Raw genomic sequence first — 19901 nt, forward strand, 5'->3', positions numbered from 1 at the left:
ATAAATGTCATCACCCTGCCCAAAACTTATTCATTTTTATAATTTTATAGTCATAAAATTTTTACATTGACATCCGTAATTAATAGAAACAAATATAAGTTATACATTCAAAATTATTACAGGGAGAATTCGGAAATACTCTAGCGCTAGCTCTCGATAAATGGAAACGCTAGACTAGAGCTAGAGCTACAGCATTTCTGAATGCACCTAGACTAAAAAATATACTCGAAATTTTTTATTTTTATTAATTATTCTCATTACTTGGGCGGTAAATTTAAATATTTGAAGAATGAATTATTAGAAACTGGATAAAAATTAAAAATCAGTCAAAATAAAATGGCGGCATAATATGATAGAAAAATATTTAAAATATTAAAAAAAAAAAACACTTGAGTGTTTGAACAAACCTTGGCGGGAAATAATATGCAGAAGGGTGTCCTAATACACTTGGAGATTTGAATTAAATTGCTCCAAGTGTATTGCAGCCAAAAAACGTCACTTAACTGCTATTTCCCACCAGACGATGCCAGATGATTTTGCTCAGGAACTAGGAAGTTATCAGCATCAGCCATCAGCAACACTTTACACTACCACTGAACACTTAATACTTAACGACACTACAGACGTTATGATACTGAAGTTAGCAGACAATTACCAATTTTTGAATTTTTTTTTCCACAATTTGATTGAAAAAAAAAATAAATAAATAAAAATATGCACATGTAGAAAATTTAAAAAACTAAAGGTGCAATTTTTTAAATACTTTTTTTTTATAATCTGTTATTTTAAAAAAAAATTCAAAAATTATCAGATGGCGGCGAACTTCAGTGTCATACAGACACTTTGCACAATTTAAATTTTACAAACACTACACAATTTAATTAAACAATAACTATGAGCAACAGATTTAATGGATAATTACACGACGTAACTGCAATACTGTGTTTCAATTCAAACGCAAAGAAAGATCTGGACTACAACTGCCATTTTCGATGATACTAACTGCCGCTATCGAACCGCCAGTTGATACAAAGTAATCGATTTTGCGATTTATTCGATCGCCCGCAGTACCGCCAACTTGGCGTGAAATTTCAAAATTGAAATTTAATCATTTTATTAAAATTATTCGTGTAAATAATTATGTTAATTAGGGTGCATTTGGAAATGATCTAGCTCTAGCTTAAAAAAAAACAAAATGAACATTTAGCGCGAAATTTAAATGTTTATAAAAATTTAAAAAATTGAGACATTGAACTATTGGCGCATAAAAAATTATGAACTGTTAAAAGTTCTCATTCAATTGTAATCAAAACTAAACAAGTGAATGTCAGTTTCAGTTTGTGAATTTATTTCAATGAAGAATTAATTAAATGTCAGTTAAATACATTTCTAAGTAAAAAAATGTCTGATGCCGAATCAAGTAAATCTAATGATCGATCAAACTCAGTACCTCTTAATCTAGAAGTATTTGCCACAAATCAGGAACTAATTGAAAGAGTAACCCAAGAAATTCACTCACCATGGAAATGGATCCCTATAATCATGTATTTGACATCTGCGATGCTAGGATATGCCGCATCTATTTTATTTTATTTATTTTGGGTAACTTTAATAAAATAGTCACTAATAATTTAAATATTCTATTCTTTATTTATCTTGTATAACTCAGGAACATGTTTTTGGAGGCAACTGTCCACTATGGGCTTCAGTAGAGCCTCCGGTGCACGTAAGAAGTATGAGAAGCATGGACGGTTCATTAGTAAATGGCAACAATAATAATAATGGAGATTTTAATGATGATTGGAGGTCTAAAGTAATAATAACATTTCTGCACAAGGGACATTGTCAATATTTTCATTTTATTTGTTTATGCTCATGCTCATTTGGTATTATTTGGTGCATGTTATTTGCTAAATGCGCTTCAGGAATGTAAGCCCGTCTAATTATTCCTCAATTTTTCAAATAATTTATTTATTTACCAATTGTTTATCCAAAGATTTGGAGCTCAATGGCTGATACTACCGCCAGTTTTAATATTTCAAATTATTTTTACAATCGTAATTTATCTGTCTGTTTATGATTATTATCATGGATATGACAGTATGACTGCAGGTTTAAAAATAGTTGCCGCTAAATATATGAATCTCACTGAATTAGTTAAATTTACCAAGTAAAAAAAATTTATTATTTAATTTATTATTTATCAGGATTCAATTTAAAAAAAAAATAAAATACTTTCAGTGATTGTGAATTAGTAAGTTATTACTTAGAAATACATAAATTTTACTCTCATAATTTATGTGATACTCAAGGAAATTTAGAGGTAATTACAAAAAACATTAATTATTATTTTATTCTGTTAAGGTGAGACCCAGTACCCGATAAGGGAACTAGTACCCGCTCACTCATATACTTGCATATCTATATTTACTGAATTTTAGTAAATATATCTATACAAATACATGGAGTGACCGAGTACTAGTTTCCTGATTGAGTACTAGGTCTCTTACCTTAATTTATAATTTTGTAGACTTGTTTTTTTAAGACGAAATAACTTTTTATTTTAGTTTACGATAACGTTGATGGCTTGGAGCTGGGTAGCGGGCTTGTCTTTCTTGATACTCCGTGTCATTGTCGTAAATGACTTCAGGCTGCTAAGAACAGTAGTTTACAAAATCCATAAGAGTGAAATTTCACTGAATGAAAATGAAACTCTTGAGGAAATTAATTTTATACGATCTGATGCACGAGCGAGAAGAAAGAATCGTAAGAAGTCTAAGAAACTGACATTTTTGTTTGCTCAAACATAAATAATAAAATAATAATAATAATTATAAACAAAATTATTAAAGATTTTAATTTATTATCAATTATGAATCATCACTTTCTTGTAAATTTTTAATCCTAGATCTAAGTCTCGCGTATTCGATCCCCCGATCCGATATTTCTTTAACCAACTCCGGATTCATGGAGAAAAGATTCCGCTGCAATAATAAAATTTTTTTTCTTTTCGCTTCTTTTTCTCGTCTTAGTTTATTAAATTCATCTTGTAATTTATTTTTACTACATTCTAACTCTTTGCACTCTTTTTTAAATTTTTCCAAGTCATCATCTAGGCTACTGGATTGTTCTTTGACTTGCGATAACATCTAACAGTTTTTTAAATCAATTATTTTCATTAAAAACAAAAACAAATATTACACAACTTACGTTAATTGTTGACACACATTTATCATGATGTTTATCTATTTTTCTCTCTCGTTTATGTAAAATTTCCACATTTGAATTTTTAATCATCGATAAATTTTCATACTCCGTCACAGTGTAACCTTCGCCCAGAATATTTATTCTACAAAGCTGATCATTTATTTTTTTATAAGTAATTTTCAGTTTGAATAAAACAATCCGCGTTTCTTTTAAATTTTCCATACGGCTCTGAATTTTATTCAACAGCCTGCCGATTTTTTTGTTAACGCACGACAATTTATTTTCTTTGGTCTTCAAACACTCGCCGATTTCAAAAAAGCGGGCGCGGAATTCTTGAAATGATTTATCAAATTCTATTTCCCGCGCATTATACAAATTTTTAAAATCTTCAGTGACGTCAATTAGAGTTCTATTGCTGCTCTCTAAAGAAATTTTGACAACTTCGAATTCATTTAAAACAGCTTCGTACCTACAGTAAGACTAATTATGTAATTAAAGGATATTTATTTTTTAATTATTTTACCTATGGTCGGAATGAATCGTTGAAAATATTATTGACTTTTCAAAATAATTAACAAACTTATTTTTTTTCAAAAAATCACGAGACTTTTTATGAAGAAAACTATTCTTCCATCTTAAATACTTGCGTTCTTCCCACAATTTTTTTACTTGACCTATTAAATTTAATCTCTCTTCGCTGACTAATGACTCGTGTCTCTGCTTCTTATCTTCCTCAACTTTTCCATCTTCCGACTTAAAACTATCAGATTTTTTTTCAAAATCGTCATCAGTAATTTCTTTACCTGCCAAAGAATCAAAATCATTTTCATTTATTTTTTCATCTCCACCTTCAACTTCTGAACCACTAGATTTTTTTTCTAAATTATTTTCATTTTGACTTTTCAAAAATTCAAAATCACTTTTAATTTCTTCTTCGTCGTCATCGATATAAAAATTTGAATCAAATAAATTATTATCAGACGCAACCAAACTTCCAATTTCTTCGTCGCTATGTTCAAAATTAAAATCTAAGTCTTCTAATGAACTGTCAGATTTAACTGACACATACGATCGAAAAGTAGACATTGCTCTCAATTAATTAATTAATTATCAAATAAATAATTTTAAAAAGTAACCCCTTGTAAAATTCAAACGCAATCCATAAAATAATTGAAACAAAATAATCTGAAGTTGCTCAGCGTACAGCAAAATAAAAATAAATAACAACTGTTCAGATTTTACAAAAATTTTTTTTTAATTTTCCCTGTAATCGTAATTTAAAAAATTTTTATTTTTTCTATTTACTAATTAAATAATTAAAATTATCAATTAGCGAACAAAAAAAATTAAAAATTATTTTAAAATTTATTACAGAATATTTTATTAATTTCCTTATCTAATTAATTAATTATCTATAAATTAAAATAAATCTTTTTCTTCAGTAATTATGACGAAAAAATTTTTAAATTCTTTGATTTATCAAAAATAATCTTTTACATTTAAACCAAAATTAGTGAGAAAATCTAGTAGCCATGTTGGCTTTACGATATATATTTCTACCTCGCAAAACAAGTTCCTGACACGGAGATTTATGAGTGTCTTCAGTAGGTTCATCATCAGCGGCACGCAATTGCATTAAAAACATACGTCTAGGTCTGTCAGAAAGGTTCAGATACGATCCATGAAGAGTCAAATAAGTAAAAACAATAATTTCTCCTTTTTTCGCACTAACTGGCGTGGCCTTGGACAGAGGAAAGCGCTCGGGATCAACGTAGTGATAGGCTTCATTTTTTTCATCAATTACTTTGTGCGGTGGCAGTGGTCCCAGCTTATGGCTGCCAGGATAAATGGCCAGTCCGCCGTTTTCCGGAGTGGTATCGTCAAGATGAATGAAGATCGCCAGCATCGTGTGTTTCTTGTGCGGGAAATACGGGTAGTCTTGATGCATCAAATAAGGCGCTCCCTTTTCCGGTGGTTTGATATGAGCTTTGGTATGATGCAGAACAATGTCCTTAGTTTCCATGATGTCTTCCATTGCGTCCAGTAAATTAGAATTCATTATCACTCGTGTAAAGACTGCGCTGTGCATTTGAAGATTATGAATAGACTTTACCTAAAATATTTATTAATAAAAAGTTATTTTTAATAGACTGTAAAAAATTGGGAGTGAATTCGGAGTGACTACGGATTTTATTTAAATTCGAATTCACTCCGTCACTGGGAGTTCCGGAGTTTTAGAAAAAAATCTCTCCGCATATGGAGTTTATTTTTCCAGCGAAGTAATTTCGGAGTGATCTGGATTTTATTCAAATCCGCGTTCACACCGAACCAGACTTTTGATAATAAAATAAAATCCCCTTTGGAGTAAATTTCAATCCGAGAGGATCAAATAAATAAACACTCATCCGCATTCACTCCATAATTTTTTTAGTGTACGGATACTTACTGTGACATTTCTATTGCCAGATAAATTTTTCATGTCATTTCCAGCCCAAGCTGATTCCAAACCTTCCATATCTTCGCGTCTCTTACGTTCGAATAGTTCATCGTACTCAGAAGAAAATTCTTCGATTTCTTTTTCCGTAAATACATTCGTAAGTTTAACGAATCCATTGTCTTGCCAGCACTTCTTCTGCTCCGGAGTTACAAACTTTAGTTTACTCATTTTTAATTATCAAGCATTAATCGCACTGACAAAATTGTTTATTACAAATTCACTGCAAGTTGAGTTACTGATCAGAGCTGAGATGATCAAGCTCTTTATTATTAAATCTCCCACTTGTAAATATATGTTTTTTTATATAAAATATAAGTTAGTGGAAAAGTTGGATGTTACGATAATCAAACGTAAGTTGGATACTAAAAAAATCGTTTATTTTTATCAATATTGACATTCGACCCTCAATATTTAATTTATTACAATCAAATATGTATTTAAAAAAAAATCAAGATAAAAACTTTTGCCGCAAGTCTATTACATATAAATTATATAATATGTTGGTATCGATCGTTTTTTAATTTGATATTTCATAATTTTATCGTAAATACTTTTAAAAATATACTTAAATATTTTCTTCATTAATCTTAAATTATTATTAATTAGTGATCTTAATACTAAATTGAGTGTATAATAAAAATATTAAAATATCAAACAGTCTTTTTAAAATAATAAAATTTAAAAATTGTGTCTAATTTTATTTATATATAAATAGATAATTGTTATCGTAAAAATTTAAATCCTTTAACAAATTCTTTCGACTGGTACCAAAGATAAGAAGCTTCTGCTTCTATGCAACCTCTCCTATCAATTTTTTCATCTACGTCATCAGAATCTACATTATTCTCCAGCTGATCGTGATAAATCCTCACTAAATTAGGACACTTGCAGTCCAGTATAAAGTCATCATCGTGGTACAGTTTTATAGTGAAACACGATCCCGAATGTGCTGGTAAATTGTACTGGGGTTTTGGTAAAAAATAATCAGACTTATTATTAGTATCACTTTTTTGTATCAATACGAATGTGTTTGTCAGACCAAGGGGAACTGTCATTGCTTCTTGGAACTCTGGACACTCAACTAGAGATCTGGAAAAAATTTATCATATAATTAATAAACCTGATAAATTTTCAGCAACTGGAACTCCTAGTGGACTAGATCCACTAAGAAACCAATTGAATAAATAATTAATTTTTCATGATACCCGCATCGAATCGCGTAAATTATGAATGTCCAGTCAGCGGGCAGAAACAAACTTGTTTCGTCTCTTGAGAACAAACAAATGTTTCTGTCCGCTGACTGAAGACTTTCATAATTCAAACTCTAATACTTGTAATTTGTTTATGAGTAATTTCAGGCCATTAATTTTATTTACGTAAATGACAGCTCTGACTTTGCCATCAAGTTTTATAAAAATTAGTATGAATAATAAATAGAATTTATAGTTTCTGCTTAATTATAAATTACAAATGACAATTTACGCTTACGCTGTTACCCTGATAACCAGAGTTTCTAATCAGAAAGTTGGTGTACATGAGTTGCGACCAACTTGACGACGAGTTTATCAGAAAGTTGCCATCAACTTATGGAAGTGCAAACTTGGCTATCAGGGTGATCTTAAATTAATTTATTTCTGACTGACAGCTGAAACTTCGTTCGAATGCTGGTAATCATGAAAAATATTGTGTGTAACTCAGGATGAAACACGATTTCAGACTACGAGTGATGTCAGGAGGCTTCACCCTGGTCTGAAATCATTTTGTTTGATCCCTTGTCACATAATTTACTGTAAAATGATAATTACTTCATAAGAGTAAGAAGAGGTTTCCTGAAAGAATGCTGATGCTCGGCGTGTTTTTTGCTGCTTAAAATAACACGGGGTAATTCAAGTTTCAAAGAAAACTTTGGCGATACTGTGGTAGCACCAATTATCACAACAACTTCCTTAATATCACAACCAGATAAATGCAACTGTGATGACAGTTGAAATGTCATGTTGTCTAGAGTATTAAATAATGTCTTGTTGTTATTAAAACTTTTGTCTGTTGGTTTTATTCTCCCTTGAAGTTGCATCAGAGTGTCAAATGAGAATGGTATCTGTTGTTTTTGAAACAATACATACTTTATAAGTTCAATAATTATTTTAGAACATGATTCACTTGTCAGTGGCTCTTCCAGTTTGACAGCAATCGTAGCCTCTTTTTGTTTATTTCTCGATACCATTTTTTAAATTTATTCACTAAATAATTTATTTTTAAATTAACTGGGTTGCCATAACCTCTTTATTCCGACACCGGGTTTATAATTATATTGGGTATGGCGCAAATTACCCAGTGTGCATATTGCCCAAAACTAAAATGGGTTGGTGTCACTAGCGTCAAAGCAAAACAGGAATTCTGTTTTATCATGCGAACTCATCCCCGCTACCCGGAAATTATTTGAATTTAAAATAAATTATATATAGTATATTTTTTCTGTGAATAATAAATAATTATCAAATATTTGATGATTGGTCTATATATATATTTAATTGCTTAATAAACTGCCTAAGAGAAGTAGCTGATTTAAATTTAAATAAAAAAAATATATTCGTTAAATAAAAATAAAATTTCCGGTTAATTCCACCATGTTGGTTTTAATCAATCAATCTTCGAAAAAATCGATTCTGGGGGGAATCAATCTTGAATCATACATCCCTACCCGGAATAAATATTTCATCAACCACGCGGTGTGGTAACCTATAATTTGTATCAACTAAATCCACAATTATAAATTATCTTTCTTTTTTCTGTGTCAATGTATGTATTTTTATTTATTTAATTAATAATTAATCAAATAATAATAATAATTAAGAAACAGAAACCCGTTTTTTTAACACTTTTTTTTTTATTGAATTTATTTTACTGATATTTAATATTGAATCAAATGGTTTACAGAATAATCAACATCATCACTACCATCATCATCATCAAGAATATCCGCTATTTACACATCAAGACGTCAAATAATCAAAAGTAGGTAATATTAAGTTATTTTATTGGCATTTTTTGATGGTTTCTCGCATAATTTAATTATCTAATTTAATTGTTAAAAATGAAAAAGTAACAAAAATTTTAAATATCTAAATGATACAAATAAAATTTCTAAATCAAGGGAAAATGTAAAAAACTTTACTGGAAAAGCGGGAAATATCAGGAAATTTTGAAATCATTTTTTTGTGGCTTCCCTGCTGTTAAAAAAAAGTTTTAATGAGCAAATTTAGAGTAAAAAAAGGACGTTCTGTAACGTCAATTTAACTGTATTGTCTGATATATATTTTTCTTTTTAAAAAAATATAATATTCATCATATACGAGTCCGAATATGTTTAGCATATATAAAATATAGATGTCAATCATAGACAAAAAATAGATTTTTATGATAAAAATCTCATCTTCAAAATTTTCATCTTTAAAGGATGAAAATTTTGAACGCGATGATATGGGCATCTACATTTAAGTTGAGTATTCAAACTTTACAAGTGAAAAATTTTTTGTTTCCTTTGAAACAATCGTGATGTAAAACAGTGGTTACAATGAGTAATTTTTAATTAAACAAACTAAAATGAGTGAAACCTACAGTGTTTTAATTAACCTCCTCGATACTGAGGTCCCGTATAGAAGACAATTTTTCCAGCATTGGGAACTAGCCGATGTTTGCTGAACCATAAAAATAACTATTGCTATAGCAGCTCTGTATACAGCTTTATTGCTATAGAGCTGTATACAGCTTTAAAATAGATGGCTTTAAAAACTTCAAATTAGAAAGAATATAAAATATATTGTTTTGCTTCTTAAAAGGTCTATAAGTATACTTATGAAAAATTACTCAAATAGCAAACAAAATGATGCCTCGGGACTGAGGAGGTTAAGATTTAATATTATCTTCAATAATTATACATGCCCCTTCGCAGATTTGAATTAAGGTGGAAACATGGTGGGTTTGTTCCATTTTACCACTGTGATTTACCGCGGTGGATACACCGTGGAACCACGGTGGTGAAATGGCACAAAGCCACTGTGGAATCACGGTAGATACACCGCTTAATCACAGTGGAAACACCGTGTATACACGGTGATGAAGCGACCGTGGAATCACGGTGGAGACACCGCGTAATCACAGTAAATACACTGTATACACGGTGTAACCACGGTTCATCCACGGTGTTTAGACTTCCACGGTGTTTCCACCGCGATTCAAATCTGCGAGGGGGTAAGAATGTACTCAAGTATATACTCTATTTTTCGGAACGAAGGAAGTCATCGCCCGATGGTCCAGGCATTCCAAGAGCTGCCGCTCGGACGATGCAGACATTCCTGCAGGCAGTCGATAAGGGAATTCGATTACCCTTCATCAGAACTGCTGTGTAGATTACAAGTCCAGCAGCCAGTCATTTGGAAAAACCTAAATCCAGCTGTTTAAGAAAAGTAGCCATCGAAACAGTTCTACAACTTCACTTCGGGAGGATTCAAGCATTCAGTCACCTCTTCAAATGGAGTCAACGTTTTACGATAGTTTTTTTTATATACATGTATATTGTCAATTTTTCTTGATAATCAAAACACAAAGGGATTTTTCGTCATAAATTAAGTTTAAAATGTTAAATTTATAATTGAACAAAAATTTTACAAAATTATTTCTTGACGAAATAATAAAAAAGAATTGATTCTTGTATTAAACAATCACTAGCAGAATTTATCTCTATCGAGCAAAGTTTATAAAATATTGAATAATTATACCCTAATAAATTGAGTTTCATTTGCAATTCTCAACAAAAATTGCATTAGCAATTTTTCTTTCATTTTTACAATTACTTTCACCAAATCGTTTCTCGTAGTTACCTACATTCCATTGTAAACAATGATTTCATTTCCTAAAATCATCAATATCAACCAAATAAGCAATTCTTTTTTTAATTTTTCGATGAATAATTGAGCAATACATTTGTTTTTTTTTTCTTACACAAGCTATATTTTACCAAATGACAAATTTTAATCTATCAGAGCAAATTTTATAATAAGTTTCTTTTTTCTTTTTTCACTACGGTCTTCAACGAATTGATATATCATTCCAAACGATACATTTCCAATTAGTTAATGAATGAATTTATTTTGAATTTTAATTGGTCTTCTTGAAATCATTACTACATAACATTTTTCTCAACAAATTTTATGTCAATTTAGTAATTCTTTTTACAATTATTTGCCATTATCATTTGTAAATTCATAAATGTCTTTTTTATACGATGATGATAAACCAGCGGTAGGGCCTGTACGGCCCTATCTATTCTAGTTCCTGTAAGTAATAAGTATATATATATTTAAACAAAGATGTCTTCTCTTTTTATTAAACAGAAAATTTAATTTTTTTCTCTATTACATACAATTCTTCAAGCACAATTGAACTTCATGACCATTTAATAATTATTTGAGCAAGAGATGCGCCGTTCAATCTTATTTTCTTTCTATTCATACTTATTTAAGTAAATATTGAACAGAGCATTCAATTTTTTTTTTTTTTACATACAATTATTTAGCACGAGATGCGTAATTAACAAACCAATTTTTAGCTCAATCGATTGAAAATTAAATCCTACAGGTGGAAATATAGGTCTGAAATCGTAATTTTTACCCATTCTAGGCACCGGAAGGACCATTAGACCACTGCTCTGTGCAGTTTGAGTCACAGGTACTTGCGAACCAATTTTTAGCTCAATCAATTAAAAATTAAATCCTACAGGTGAAATACAGGTCCAACATCGCAATTTTTACCCATTCAAGGCACTTGTGGGTCCATAAGACCACTGCTCTGTGCAGTTTGAGTCACAGGTATTGTCTTTTTTAACTTGGGGCATCGCTAGGTACATACAAACCAATTTTTAGCTCAATCAATTGAAAATTAAATCCTACAGGTGAAAATATAGGTCCGAAATCACAATTTTTACCCACTCTAGGCACCGGAGGGACCATTAGACCACTGCTCTCTGCAGTTCGAGTCACAGGTACTTGCGAACCAATTTTTAGCTTAATCAATTGAATATCAAATCCTACGGGTGAAAATATAGATCCGAAATCGTGATTTTTATCAATTTAAGACACTTGTGGGTCCATAAGACCATTGCTCTGTGCAGTTCGAGTCACAGGCATTGTCTTTTTTGACTTGGGGCAACGCTAGGTACATGCAAACCGATTTTCAGCTTAATCAATCGAAAATTTATTTCTACAGGTGAAAATATAGGTCCGAAATCGCGATCTTTACCCATTCTAAGCACCGGAGGGACCATTAGACCTCTGATCTGTGCAGTTCGAGTCACAGGTACTCGCGAACTGATTTTTAGCTCAATCGATCGAAAATTAAATCCTACAGGTGAAAATATAGGTCCGAAATTGCGATTTTTACCCATTTTAGGCATGGGATTTTCTAGGGTTGTAGGGCATGAATTCCTAATGAAAATAACTACAAGCTTTGATTGATTTTACGAAAAATTATAGATCCCACAAGCTCTTATACTTCAAAACATGATAATTTGACGACTTTCGGGTCTTTGGACGCGATTTGGCGAGATCCAAGAGTTGTCAAATTATCATGTTTTTAATTTCAAAGCTTGTAGTATCTACATTTTTTTATAGAATCGATTAAATTCGGTGATTATTTCTATCAGAAATCTATGACCTACAACCCTAGACTATTTCGGACTGAACACGACCTGTCAGAAATTCACAAATCCTGTATACTTATAATTAAGTAGAGATTAATTGATTGAGTAGAGTTCATCATAATTAACTAGTTAACTCATTCTTGTTTCAGACATGAAGCCGGACTTATTTATATTGAAAGGGTGGAAGGATGGGGTTTCTAACTCTGCTGGTTTTGGCGTTTCTGGTAACAACGTCAAGTTTAACGGGAAATCCCTTAAGCTTGATTTATTTACTGAAGACGACACTGCCATGCTGAACTTCATTCGCCACAGCATTGAAGTGGCAACTCCACCTTCTACCCAACCTCCGACCCCAGCAATTTTCGTGTACGGGAGGACGGGTAGCGGCAAAACCACCACACTATTCGGGGATGAGGGTAGGACCTTGGGTCTCCTTCATTTTTTTTATGGATACCTCAACAACCCTGAGGTCGTTTTTAAGTAAGGAAATCATTCATTTACTCACTCTTCTGATAAAAATTGTCATTTTATTTGGAAGTAATAAATCGTTTTTTTTTTTTTTTACAGAGCTGAGGAATGTTCCGAAAGTAATTTTCGGGACATGGTGAAGACTCGGAATGTCCGGATGGGTTGCTCCAAGTTTATACCGGTGGCGGAATTGGAAGCAGCCCCAATTTCGAAACTCAAGTCCAGGATCAGCAACCGTTTGAAGGAAGAGAATGGAGTCCATTCTTCACCTTCTAGAGGGATTGTGCTTCTGGAATTGGTGAGTTGTTGATTTTTATCCTGACGACATAAGATTTCTCTTATGTCCGTTTTCAGTAGATTTCATAAAAATCTAATTTTTTTATTTGTCCTTACGATAGAATTTTTATAGATTTTTGTCGTTTATTATAATTCTTCGAGTAGGTTTCGAAAATACCGTATACATGAGTCCCAAGTTTATATATATATATATATATATATATATATATATATATATAAACTTTTGAACCAATGGTATTTTTGGAACCTACTCGATGAATTATGATAGATGATGGCAAAATTCTTTGAAAATTCCACCATGAGGACAAATGCAAAAGATAGATTTCTATGAAATCTACTAAAAATCGGTCTATCGAATGACCCTGCGGGCCAGCCCCAAAACATCCCGCTGTTTTCGAGCTCAAGGAACTCGAAAACATTATTGTGTCTACATATTCGAGCTCTTCGTATATATATAAATATTTATATATATATATATATATATATATATATATATGTAATATAACGCGGCATGTTGCGACGATAGCGTCCACAATTTTTAACGGATCTTAATGAAACTTAGCACACTTATTCTATGAACGATTAGCTTGGTTAAGTTCGAAGATGAGCAAAATCGGTCAACTAGTTTAGAAATGGTGGACATTTGAAATCCAAAAAATAACGAAAAATCCTACTTTTTCGGCTTTTTTCGAAAATAACTTTTTAACCAGCATATCTATCCTAATTATGTAAAAAGAACTTGATAGCCGATAAAAAAAGCTATATTTTCCTTTTTTTATTTTTTTTTTTACGATAATGATTCCACTTTTAATAAGGGTTCAAAGTTACATAGTTGACTCATGTGTTATGGTGATAATGCCATTGCTTATATCTTTGAAAATTTTCATGGATAATTATTAAATTGTAAATACTTATTCTTTAGGTAATTATCTTGATCAAGTTCAAAAATTTATAAGAATCGGTTAAGCATTCTAGAAATGGTGGCAATTTTAAATTTTCTAATGAAAAATGCTGTTTTCTGTGTTACTTTTTTTTAAAATAACGTTGTAATGGGTACATCTATTATTAACGGTTTGATTGAAGTGAGAAATCTACTTCCATTTCGGATGCCAAATGGCCTTTTTTTAATTTAATTTTTACAAAAATTAAATAAAAAAAATTTATCTACACAGACCAATACGAGAACGCACCGAAAATGTGTGGTCATCGACATGCCGGGCCTGGAAGGCAGGGAAGTTGATGCCTCCAGACCTAGTGGATCTCCATCGACTCCTGCTAGCAAGACCACTAGGTGGATTACGTCGATAAGTTCCGGGTTCCACCAGTACATCAATCGGCCATCATCAATAACACCCGTACATCCGCTGTGGAGCAGCATTAATGATGCCCTACCAGTCAACACCCTACGTTTTCTGGTGGCATCCATTAAGCCGCCATACAACACGGCCAACATAGCCTCCACAATGGAATTATTGTGGAGTTTTAAGAGCCAACGCACTTTTCTGGCGGTGCCTGGAGTGGCCGTGAGTCCTGCGAGTGGCTCTAACGAGTCAGCTCTCATCATTCAATTGAGAGCTGAACTTGCGGCTGCTCGTAACGAGATCCAGGAACTACGAGCGGAACGGGACGCACTACGGGAGCAGATTGCTACGCATAGATGCGTAGATTCGTCTTCGACTCAACAACCTCCATTACCTCCGGAAGGCACACCACCTCGATATTCGCGCCCGTCGTCGAGTTCTGCTAGTCAGGCTAATACGCCACCTCGCCAGTCACGCCCGTCGTCGAGTTCACCTAGTCAGGCTAATACGCCACCTCGACATTCGCGCCCGTCGTCGAGTTCTTCTAGTCAGGCTAATACGCCACCTCGTCTTCCTAGTCCAGCGTTGAGGCCTTCAACACCTTCGCCGCAGCCTGGTCCGAGTTCGCAAGCGATCATTAACTCTCCGGAACCTTCGCCTCCCGTTACGAGGTCAAAGCGAAGAAGGGTCTCGGACCACCCCTTGACTTTACCGACGGCTATCGAATTACGACCTCGATACGCAAAACCACCCATCGTCCGTCAAGACGCGACCGACGACGAGAAGGCTCAAGCGATGATCCATGCTCTTGGACTCGACAACATCGCGGATGTTCCAATGCTTGGACCGTCAGCGAAAGAGTTGTATGCCGTAGACGATCCTCAGCTCTTCAAGCGAGTAGACTGGAGTCAGTATATCCGACTCCAGAATGAGTCGGGTACTCGTTTTGAATGCGTCAAGTGTGGAATGGACCTCAAAAGGTGCTATGCAGTACTCCACACTTGGACGATCGAGCTGAGGCAAAGTCTACGGTGTCCCGAGAATGGATGTGCTTTTACGTTTCGCTATCCATGCGATATTCCGGGACACCTCAAGACGGTCCATAGCATTGAACTGCAGCGAGGCAGGAAGCGGAAAAGGCGTTAATTTATTAATTAATTTATTTATATATTTATTTATTTATATATTTATTTATTTATTTATATATTTATTCATTTATTTAAATATTTATTTATTTATATATTTATTTATTTATATATTTATTAATTAATTTATTTATATATTTATTTTTTTATTTGTATATTTATTTATTTCTTTATTTATATATTTATTTATTAATTTATTTTTATATTTATCCATTTTTTTATTTTTATATTTATTTATTTCTTTATTTATATATATTCATTTATTTATTTATTTATATATTTATTCATTTATTTATTTATTTTTTTGTATATTTATTTATATATTTATTTAATAGCACATCAATATTATGATTGTTATTAATAATGCAAAAATGAAATTGTAAGTCTTGATAGACATTCAAATGCAAAAGAATGTTTAATATACTAATAATTATCGCTAATAGTATTATTACTATTATCATTTTTATTATTACTATTATGATTGATATTTCAAACTCAAAATTACGTTATTATTGTTCGATTGAACTAAAAACATTCTCGCAGATTAAAATATTCTAGTCTGTATGAATAAAAACCTTTAATTTTTTTTATAATTATTATTTTATTATTGTTTCTTAGTTAAATGAAGTAGATGAATTGTTATTTTTTTTTATTAATAGTGAGGATTACAAAAAAATTTTTATTATTGTATGTATTTTTTTTGTTTTCAACTATGCATTTTTTTTTGTATTCAATTATGTATTTTTTTTTGTTTTCAATTATGCATTTTTTATTTTGTATTCAATTATGTATTTTTTTTTTGTTTTCAATTATGCATTTTTTTTTTTTTAATTCAATTATGTATTTTTTTTTATTTTCAATTATGCATTTTTTTTTTGTATTCAATTATGTATTTTTTTTTTTTTTTTTGTTCAAATATGTTCATTATCAGAACTAATGTGGTAATAAAAACTAAAAAATAAAATTAAGAAGAAAAAAAAGTTATTTTTTATAAAATCCGCGTTTGAAGTATATTCTTAAGTAGTATTAAGAGTCATAAAAAAAAGTTATGTAAAAGATTAAAATAAAAAATTAATAAAATGAATCAAATAACAAAAAGTTAAAATTACAAAGTTAACCCATTACTTCATGCCACGAATTATGTAATATAAAATATTAGAAAAAAAAAGTAATTTTCCATATGTGATTGCGTTGATATATGCATGATCAATTCACGCATTGATTCACCGTTATGAATCTCGATGAGAAGCATTTGATTATCCTGAAGCGAGATCAAACCCAAGGAGTCTGCTTTGCGACTGCGTAAGTATCATACCACTCGGTAAGTAATCCGAATGCACTCTAATTAATATAATTATTGACACACGTAATTTTTAATAAAATGATTAAATTTCAATTTTGAATTTTCGCGATGCTGCGCGTTACTGTATTTGACGAGTATCCTCGGAGTTTATTTTCAAACTTAAAATGCGCGCCTAATTTTTTCGCGTCAGATTTATGAGTCTGAAAGTAGCAGACATCTGACAATTTCTTAATTATTAATAAATAGAGTAAATAATTAATGAAGTAAAATTTTTTTAAAATAGACATTTAAAAAATTTTGAAATTAATAAGTGCATTTTTTATAAATATTTTTTTTTTAATTATTTATAATTTTAAATTTGTCTGATGTCTACTACATTCACACTCATAAATTGCCGCTTTTTTCAAAATGGCGATCGCGCTTGCGCGTGACCGAAAACAGCCGAGGTTCGCTCGCTCCACGACTTGTCCCGAAGCAACAGTGATCGTGATCGTAGCATCAGGAAACAGGCAAAAGCAAAAATAAATCATAAGTGATCAAAATGGCTGAGGGAAAATCACGTCGTGTTGCCCAAACAGAAGATTTATCAAACGTTGAATTTGAAACCAGCGAAGATGTCGAAGTTATCAACACATTTGACAACATGGGTCTGCGTGATGAATTATTACGTGGAATTTACGCTTACGGTAAGCCATCAATCTGCTATCAAACTTTCCAAAAAAAATCTAACCTAAAAAAAAAACATTCGCATTTTTATATTAATTAATTTGAAACCTGACTTATTATTTGTGTGTTTAGGTTTTGAAAAACCGTCTGCTATCCAGCAACGTTCCATAAAACCCATAATGAAAGGCCGGGATGTGATAGCACAAGCACAGTCCGGTACTGGTAAAACAGCAACTTTCTCCATTTCCATTCTCCAGTCTCTGGACACTCAAATCCGCGAAACTCAAGTGCTAGTTCTTTCGCCAACTCGGGAGTTGGCCGTTCAAATTCAGAAAGTTATTCTGGCCTTAGGAGACTTCATGAATGTCCAGTGTCATGCCTGCATCGGTGGCACCAATCTCGGCGAGGACATCAGGAAACTGGATTATGGACAGCACGTGGTGTCTGGTACTCCTGGACGTGTCTTTGGTAAATATTTTAAATTTATTTATCTTTTAAACATTTAAATTGTTACTAAATATATTTTTTATTCAGACATGATCAAGAGACGAGTGCTGAGAACCAGAGCCATTAAGATGCTGGTACTTGATGAGTCCGACGAAATGTTAAACAAGGGATTCAAAGAACAAATTTATGATGTCTATCGTTATCTACCACCAGCGACACAAGTCGTACTGGTATCTGCTACATTACCACACGAAATTCTTGAAATGACTTCTAAATTTATGACCGACCCTATTCGGATTCTTGTCAAACGGTAAATTAACTCGGACAATTTATTTATTTACTAAAAAAAAAATAATAGTTTTATTTTATGTACCAACTAATGAACAAATTAATTTTTCAGTGATGAGTTGACACTCGAAGGCATAAAGCAATTTTTCGTAGCAGTAGAACGTGAAGAGTGGAAATTTGATACTCTTTGCGATTTATACGACACTTTGACCATCACCCAGGCTGTTATCTTTTGCAATACTAAACGTAAGGTCGACTGGCTTACGGAGAAAATGCGCGAGGCTAATTTTACAGTCTGTTCAATGCATGGAGACATGCCGCAGAAAGAACGTGATAACATTATGAAGGAGTTCAGATCCGGACAAAGGTATAATTTAGCAGACAATTAAATTTTAAAAATTAAAGTCGATTTAGTATTTTATGTCAGAGCTGATTTAACGCTAACTCAACACAGACATTTTATTTAAAATTTATTATTTTTAGTAACTATGTCCTTATTTAATTCAAAATAACATTAATTTATATATAAAATAAAGGTTGGTAAATTTTGGAGCCAAATGTCCCACCAGCTAATGCGGTAACCAAGATATTTAAAAAAATTTTTCAATGTCATCGAAGTAATAGAACTTTTAAAATTTTCTAAATCGACTTTAATTTCTAGTTATTAATTTTTAAGAAGACTCAAAAATTTTTAGATCATATTCTTTTTTACACGTAAGCTAATATTCGATCAGGGAATTAGTACTCAATTACTCCAAGTATTTGTATATCTATATTGAGTAAATATATGAATGATCGAGTACTAGTTCTCTGCTTGGGCACTAGTTCCCTTATCGGGTACTAGTTTCCTGATCGAGTACTAGTTTCCTGATCGAGTACTAGTTCTCTGATCGAGTACTAGTTCTCTGATCGAGTACTAGTTTCCTGATCGAGTACTAATTTCCTGATCGAGTACTAGTTCTCTGATCGGGTACTAGTTTCCTAATTGGGTACTGAGTCTCTTACTTTACTACTGTAATAAATAAAAATATATTTAAGTAGCATAAAAATAAAAAATATAATAATTATTATTAAATTTTTCAGCCGTGTTTTGATTACTACAGACGTCTGGGCACGTGGTATTGATGTCCAACAAGTATCTCTAGTTATAAACTACGATTTACCAAACAACCGTGAGTTGTACATCCACCGAATAGGTAGATCAGGACGATTCGGACGTAAGGGTGTTTCCATAAACTTCGTTAAGACTGACGACATCCGTATTCTCCGTGATATTGAGCAATATTACTCAACGCAAATCGACGAGATGCCCATGAACGTTGCTGACTTGATTTAAACAATCCACCGCTACTATAATAAATAGTAACAAATAAATTATTATTATTTTTTTTGTAAGTTTAAATTAAATAACCAACCCAAGCTGTATTTACGGTGCACGGATAATCAAATATTTAATTTAAAATCCAATGTATTCAAATCTATTCCGTAAATTATCATTTTAAATAAAATGTTTATAATATAGACTAAGTATTGTAAGCTAAGACTAATAAATAATAAAATACCAAGTAAAAAAATAAGTGTGTCA

The 19901-nt window shown here is 31.9% G+C and overlaps 6 protein-coding genes and 1 long non-coding RNA gene across 7 annotated transcripts; 4 read left to right on the top strand and 3 right to left on the bottom strand.

Moving 5' to 3' along the window:
- The first annotated feature begins 168 nt into the window (after positions 1-168).
- LOC130676504 (uncharacterized) lies at positions 169-2868 on the top strand. Its single transcript, XM_057482782.1, has 5 exons — positions 169-1602; positions 1670-1929; positions 1997-2170; positions 2242-2323; positions 2568-2868. The coding sequence occupies exons 1-5, from the start codon at positions 1402-1404 to the stop codon at positions 2808-2810; spliced, it is 960 nt and encodes a 319-aa protein (XP_057338765.1). The 5' UTR covers positions 169-1401; the 3' UTR covers positions 2811-2868.
- Positions 2869-2870: 2 nt separating this feature from the next.
- On the bottom strand, positions 2871-4293 carry LOC130675716 (uncharacterized). The gene is made up of 4 exons (XM_057481550.1): positions 4128-4293; positions 3851-4085; positions 3211-3676; positions 2871-3149 (listed from the first exon to the last, which is right to left on the bottom strand). Exons 1-4 carry the CDS (start codon positions 4291-4293, stop codon positions 2871-2873), a joined length of 1146 nt encoding a protein of 381 aa, XP_057337533.1.
- Positions 4294-4652: 359 nt separating this feature from the next.
- On the bottom strand, positions 4653-5960 carry LOC130676505 (probable alpha-ketoglutarate-dependent hypophosphite dioxygenase). Its single transcript, XM_057482783.1, has 2 exons — positions 5654-5960; positions 4653-5320 (listed from the first exon to the last, which is right to left on the bottom strand). The coding sequence occupies exons 1-2, from the start codon at positions 5870-5872 to the stop codon at positions 4718-4720; spliced, it is 822 nt and encodes a 273-aa protein (XP_057338766.1). The 5' UTR covers positions 5873-5960; the 3' UTR covers positions 4653-4717.
- A 130-nt stretch (positions 5961-6090) lies between these two features.
- On the bottom strand, positions 6091-8043 carry LOC130676507 (uncharacterized). Its single transcript, XM_057482784.1, has 2 exons — positions 7510-8043; positions 6091-6793 (listed from the first exon to the last, which is right to left on the bottom strand). Exons 1-2 carry the CDS (start codon positions 7926-7928, stop codon positions 6427-6429), a joined length of 786 nt encoding a protein of 261 aa, XP_057338767.1. The 5' UTR covers positions 7929-8043; the 3' UTR covers positions 6091-6426.
- A 183-nt stretch (positions 8044-8226) lies between these two features.
- On the top strand, positions 8227-10503 carry LOC130676509 (uncharacterized). The gene is made up of 3 exons (XR_008991417.1): positions 8227-8503; positions 8642-8719; positions 9999-10503. It is a non-coding gene; the product is annotated as an uncharacterized LOC130676509 (long non-coding RNA).
- Positions 10504-12452: 1949 nt separating this feature from the next.
- LOC130675717 (uncharacterized) lies at positions 12453-15613 on the top strand. Its single transcript, XM_057481552.1, has 3 exons — positions 12453-12881; positions 12969-13167; positions 14339-15613. Exons 1-3 carry the CDS (start codon positions 12553-12555, stop codon positions 15611-15613), a joined length of 1803 nt encoding a protein of 600 aa, XP_057337535.1. The 5' UTR covers positions 12453-12552.
- Positions 15614-17376: 1763 nt separating this feature from the next.
- Positions 17377-19893, top strand: LOC130676513 (eukaryotic initiation factor 4A-III). The gene is made up of 5 exons (XM_057482791.1): positions 17377-17601; positions 17714-18049; positions 18116-18338; positions 18429-18683; positions 19400-19893. Exons 1-5 carry the CDS (start codon positions 17457-17459, stop codon positions 19650-19652), a joined length of 1212 nt encoding a protein of 403 aa, XP_057338774.1. The 5' UTR covers positions 17377-17456; the 3' UTR covers positions 19653-19893.
- Positions 19894-19901: the final 8 nt, after the last annotated feature.

The sequence above is a fragment of the Microplitis mediator genome, chromosome 10 (genome assembly GCF_029852145.1).
Source record: "Microplitis mediator isolate UGA2020A chromosome 10, iyMicMedi2.1, whole genome shotgun sequence".
Lineage (NCBI taxonomy): Eukaryota > Metazoa > Arthropoda > Insecta > Hymenoptera > Braconidae > Microplitis > Microplitis mediator.

Excerpts from the sequence above, each read along its gene's own strand:
- LOC130676504 (XM_057482782.1), top strand. The coding sequence starts at position 1,402 with ATGTCTGATGCCGAATCAAGTAAATCTAATGATCGATCAAACTCAGTA. Across the intron at positions 1,603-1,669 it reads TTTTATTTTATTTATTTTGG|GAACATGTTTTTGGAGGCAA; the intron begins GTAACTTTAATA and ends TGTATAACTCAG. Across the intron at positions 2,324-2,567 it reads ATACTCAAGGAAATTTAGAG|TTTACGATAACGTTGATGGC; the intron begins GTAATTACAAAA and ends TTTTTATTTTAG.
- LOC130675716 (XM_057481550.1), bottom strand. The coding sequence starts at position 4,293 with ATGTCTACTTTTCGATCGTATGTGTCAGTTAAATCTGACAGTTCATTA. Across the intron at positions 4,086-4,127 it reads CGACGAAGAAGAAATTAAAA|AAAAAAAATCTAGTGGTTCA; the intron begins GTGATTTTGAAT and ends AAAATAATTTAG. Across the intron at positions 3,677-3,850 it reads AAATTGTGGGAAGAACGCAA|GTACGAAGCTGTTTTAAATG; the intron begins GTATTTAAGATG and ends GTCTTACTGTAG.
- LOC130676505 (XM_057482783.1), bottom strand. The coding sequence starts at position 5,872 with ATGAGTAAACTAAAGTTTGTAACTCCGGAGCAGAAGAAGTGCTGGCAA. Across the intron at positions 5,321-5,653 it reads CTGGCAATAGAAATGTCACA|GTAAAGTCTATTCATAATCT; the intron begins GTAAGTATCCGT and ends TAAATATTTTAG.
- LOC130676507 (XM_057482784.1), bottom strand. The coding sequence starts at position 7,928 with ATGGTATCGAGAAATAAACAAAAAGAGGCTACGATTGCTGTCAAACTG. Across the intron at positions 6,794-7,509 it reads CCTCTTCTTACTCTTATGAA|ATCTCTAGTTGAGTGTCCAG; the intron begins GTAATTATCATT and ends AATTTTTTCCAG.
- LOC130675717 (XM_057481552.1), top strand. The coding sequence starts at position 12,553 with ATGAAGCCGGACTTATTTATATTGAAAGGGTGGAAGGATGGGGTTTCT. Across the intron at positions 12,882-12,968 it reads AACCCTGAGGTCGTTTTTAA|AGCTGAGGAATGTTCCGAAA; the intron begins GTAAGGAAATCA and ends TTTTTTTTACAG. Across the intron at positions 13,168-14,338 it reads GGATTGTGCTTCTGGAATTG|ACCAATACGAGAACGCACCG; the intron begins GTGAGTTGTTGA and ends TTATCTACACAG.
- LOC130676513 (XM_057482791.1), top strand. The coding sequence starts at position 17,457 with ATGGCTGAGGGAAAATCACGTCGTGTTGCCCAAACAGAAGATTTATCA. Across the intron at positions 18,339-18,428 it reads ATTCGGATTCTTGTCAAACG|TGATGAGTTGACACTCGAAG; the intron begins GTAAATTAACTC and ends TTAATTTTTCAG. Across the intron at positions 18,684-19,399 it reads GAGTTCAGATCCGGACAAAG|CCGTGTTTTGATTACTACAG; the intron begins GTATAATTTAGC and ends TAAATTTTTCAG.